This window comes from Buceros rhinoceros, unplaced genomic scaffold, assembly GCF_000710305.1.
Source record: "Buceros rhinoceros silvestris isolate BGI_N320 unplaced genomic scaffold, ASM71030v1 scaffold11331, whole genome shotgun sequence".
NCBI lineage: Eukaryota > Metazoa > Chordata > Aves > Bucerotiformes > Bucerotidae > Buceros > Buceros rhinoceros.
This window is the reverse complement of record NW_010394868.1, coordinates 68494-72376: the sequence shown is the minus strand read 5'-3', so window position 1 is coordinate 72376 and position 3883 is coordinate 68494. Positions and strand designations below refer to the sequence as shown.

The window sequence follows — 3883 nt, the reverse complement described above, 5'->3', positions numbered from 1 at the left end:
AATTATACATTAAACTAGTAAGCATTTTAGAGTTCTATAAAATTTCAACAAACCAGTTCCATATGGAATGAAGATAGAATCACTGCCAAAATATTGAACATTTCACTCATCTCAAAAAGTAAATTTCCAGTATGTTTGCTGCGCATTAGTGAGAGAAGTACAGTTCCTTAAACCTGCAGGAGTTGTGCAGTTCTGAACATTAAAAAAGTTGGCCAAAGTATGTATTGAACAGCTGATTGGAACGTAATAATCCTCATCAAATGAAATCCCTTTCACCTTTCAGTATAGAATTGTCCTTCACATACGGTTCCATGTACTTCTGTGAAAGGTATCATGGAAAGAAAGCAAAAGAGATTTCCTGTGTGTAATATACATAAGTTTTCCTTAGATTCTTGCAAGAGTTTTAACTTAAAAACATTTTAAAAACAACTTGTTATTTTGTTGTGCTTTGGTTTATTTTTAATAACTTCAAAATTCAGCATGGGGATAAACCACGACAATGACCACCCATCCTGTGCAGATGGTCTCCATATCATGTCTGGGGAGTGGATTAAAGGACAGAATCTTGGGGATGTTTCATGGTCACGGTGCAGCAGGGAAGATCTGGAAAGATTTCTCAGGTATATCATTCAAGAAAAAGAATGCTTACTGTATATCATTTACAAACAGTTGCAATAAACATCCTGAAATAATAAGTTTTCAATGTTTTACCACTTCTGTGGGAGATTTGTGTTTCCATAATCCATCAAAATAGTTGAAATCATCACAAACTGTATAATATTTGACAGATTGATTAAAATATTACAGTTTTCAGTAATTACCATGTGTTACTGTATATGTTTATTCTTAAATATATTTACATATACATTTTAATATATGTAAAATACATTAATATGGTATGTATTGAAGAATGTTGGACAGTGAATGACCTGTGATCATTATGTAGATTCTCTGATCTATGTTGTGCCATTCAGCATCAAACCAGGCCGTATAATTGCATTATGTTAATATTTTAAATAGAAATTCACTGTGAGATATTTAAAGAGAATAGTATACTTATAAATGAAATTAAAGCATTTAGTTTCACTCTGTATCTCTTAAATAACATCTGTTCCCTAAAGCTCTGCTCCTTTATTATAAATGTATCTGTTGAGAATTTACTTGCAGGAGTTAAGCAGTCCTCAAAAAGTCTGCTCTATGACATTGAATAGTTAGTATAAGTTAGATATGTCAGTCTGACATATTTGTACTGACTCTAGATGGAAATAAAAAATGTGACTTGGTGCTTTAACAGGTTTAAGTATTTTCAAATACTTTTTCTTCAGTTTTTTAGAAGAGTTAAACTTTTGGCCTACAGATCAGAAATGAATGTATTCTTAAGAGTTTATACATACAGAATCTGAAGTGATTAATTTGAGCTCCTGCTCGGTGTGAAAACTAGGCTACACAACTGCCTACGCATTTTAAATTGTCTCCTTCTTTATAATTGTTTAAATCTCTACCCAAACCTTAATCAGTTAAGTAAATGTTACAGTCAAATATAGTCCAGCGCTTTCCTGAAATTCTTATTATAGCTGATAAATTATATTGTCTTTATGCAAATGCGCAGCATTGGAACGCACTGTTAGCTTATATCAAGTAAACTGTGTTAATTTATATGCAGTCATTTCTCTGAATGACAGCCCAATGCTGATGAATAATCAAACCTTAAGTTCCCACATTTTTCTAATGTCAAATGCGTGTTTAAGTAGGCATGACAATCAAACTCTTTAGGATTGCTCAGCATATGGATCTCTGCATATTGCCAGGTCAAAGGCCAGTAACTGTCTGCTGCAGACGAATCCTCAGAGCCTCAATTCTGTGATTATTCCCTCCAAGCTCCCAGGAATGACATACAATGCAGATGAACAGTGTCAGATTCTTTTTGGACCAACTGCTTCCTTTTGCCAAGAAATGCAGGTAAGTATGGGTGATTACTTCAGAAAACACACCTACCAAATTATTTTTCTGTGACATATGTTTTTGTGCATGTGTTTGAGAGAATGTAGCACCATTGAAATGGGAAGTTTACATGTTGATTTCTGAATTTAATAGGAACGTTTTCATATGTTTGTCTTGTAAGGCTTGCTTTGCATCTCCAAGCATCCTGAATAGTGTTGTATCATACCATACCACTGATACGTTCCTTGTACTTTCGAAATAGAATATGTCGTAGTGTGAAGTCACCTTGTTGCAGCGAATGGAATATTTGCAATTTATTCCACTGAGACCAGATTTCACATGTAGGTTCCGTTTCATTATGTTCTGGGTATTGAGCCTCCATATCTGACCTTCATTAGTGTATGCTCTGCACATGCTCTGAGGGAGAACAGTAGCTTTATCTGGAGACTCTGTGCTGCCAAACATACCCAGCCATCCCCTGTGAGCCCAGGCAGAGCTATTGCAGTACCATGGCAATAGGAGTTCCAGTACTTAAGTAAACAAACATGTTGGATGCCCTTGAGAAAGCAACCAAGACAAGATGGGTAGATAATATTACAAATGTATCAAGAGCATGGAGTATGGATTAACAAAACAGGGGGTAGGAGGAACTATGAAAGAAAGTTTCGTGAGAGTCAGAGCGGACAGATAGCCTGGAAAGATCAGGAGTATTTGTATGAATGCATGATTCCTACTCCTTTGGTTCTTTAGTTATCTTAATCTTTTCAGCTTGGACGTAGCAGTCTTTCTTTTCGTTTTAGTGGCAGTAATTTTTATGCCAAAGATTCTCAAAGGAGACATTGTAGTACATGTGTGACTACCACATGCCGACAGTGGCAAACTGAAAAAAAAACTCAACAAACTAGATTAATAGGTTAACTAGGTTACTGGCTGTTGTTTTAACTCTTACCAAAAACATTTTCACTGTGAGAGATGAGCAGAAGAACTTAATCTAACAATTCTATAAATGTTCTTAATTACTTCCAAGTGCTTTTTCATGAATTGCAGTCTGTTTCCTGTTTTTTAGTATTTTGTTTTCAATTAAAAGATGTGATTTTGGTTTCTCGTTCTCTAGAAACCTATTCTGAACAAGAAAATGTTACAGTGTTAGCCCATTATTTCTTCAAGATCTTCTTTATCTGGTTAAAGAATTTCAAAAGTAGTTGAAGAGGTAGTCAGATCTGGAGACTGGTATTGCTGTTGCGTAATACCCTTATATGCTTTTCATTTCTCTGGACACTTCCCCTCCTTTAATATCCTTGTGTTCACTTCTAGTTTGGACATTTAATTTCAGATAGATGAGTGGTCCCGTGCCTTTTGTTTCATTCACAGATGCAATGAATATTATTCTCCTTGGGTCCTCACTCCAAAGTTACTTTGGCTTTCATTATTACTTTAGAAATGTTAGGAATTTAAATTCAGTTAACATTACCCTGGTGGTGTTCAACTGTATACAGAGACAGTATTTACCTGGTGCTGGTACCTAATTAGGTGCTGGTACCTAATTGTCCGTTTCTAATCATCTTCAATAATTTTCTTCTGGCATTTTCTATGTAAAGGACACATTTTAGCTAAATCACTTATACCCTTCTTTCTTTCCCACTTACTGGATCATTACTTCATTTGAAATGGTTAGTTTAGGACATTTTCTGTTAAATATTACTATTAAGGTACCATTGTAACTTAAATCCAAAGATATGTGGGCTTGCTTTCAAGAAAGAACCTAGAACACAAGACAATACAAAAGCCCAGTGATCTTTCTGAATATTCTTGTTTTCTGACAAACTGCAAATCAATTTTCAGTTTTCTTCGTAAACTGAGTCTTTCACTTGAGAACTTTATGGTCTTAACAATAGGAAAAAGAGAGCTTGCTAACAGTTTCTGAGAAGAGACTAAGGGAAAG

General features: G+C 34.9%; 1 protein-coding gene across 1 annotated transcript in view; it reads left to right on the top strand.

The window, feature by feature from the left end:
* Positions 1–480: 480 nt before the first annotated feature.
* Positions 481–3883, top strand: part of ADAMTS19 (ADAM metallopeptidase with thrombospondin type 1 motif, 19) — a 54035-nt gene continuing 50632 nt past the window's right edge. Inside the window, exons 1-2 of the mRNA XM_010145359.1 lie at positions 481–620; positions 1809–1959. Of these exons, the coding sequence (XP_010143661.1) occupies positions 481–620; positions 1809–1959 (291 nt within the window). The remainder of the gene's footprint in view (positions 621–1808; positions 1960–3883) is intronic.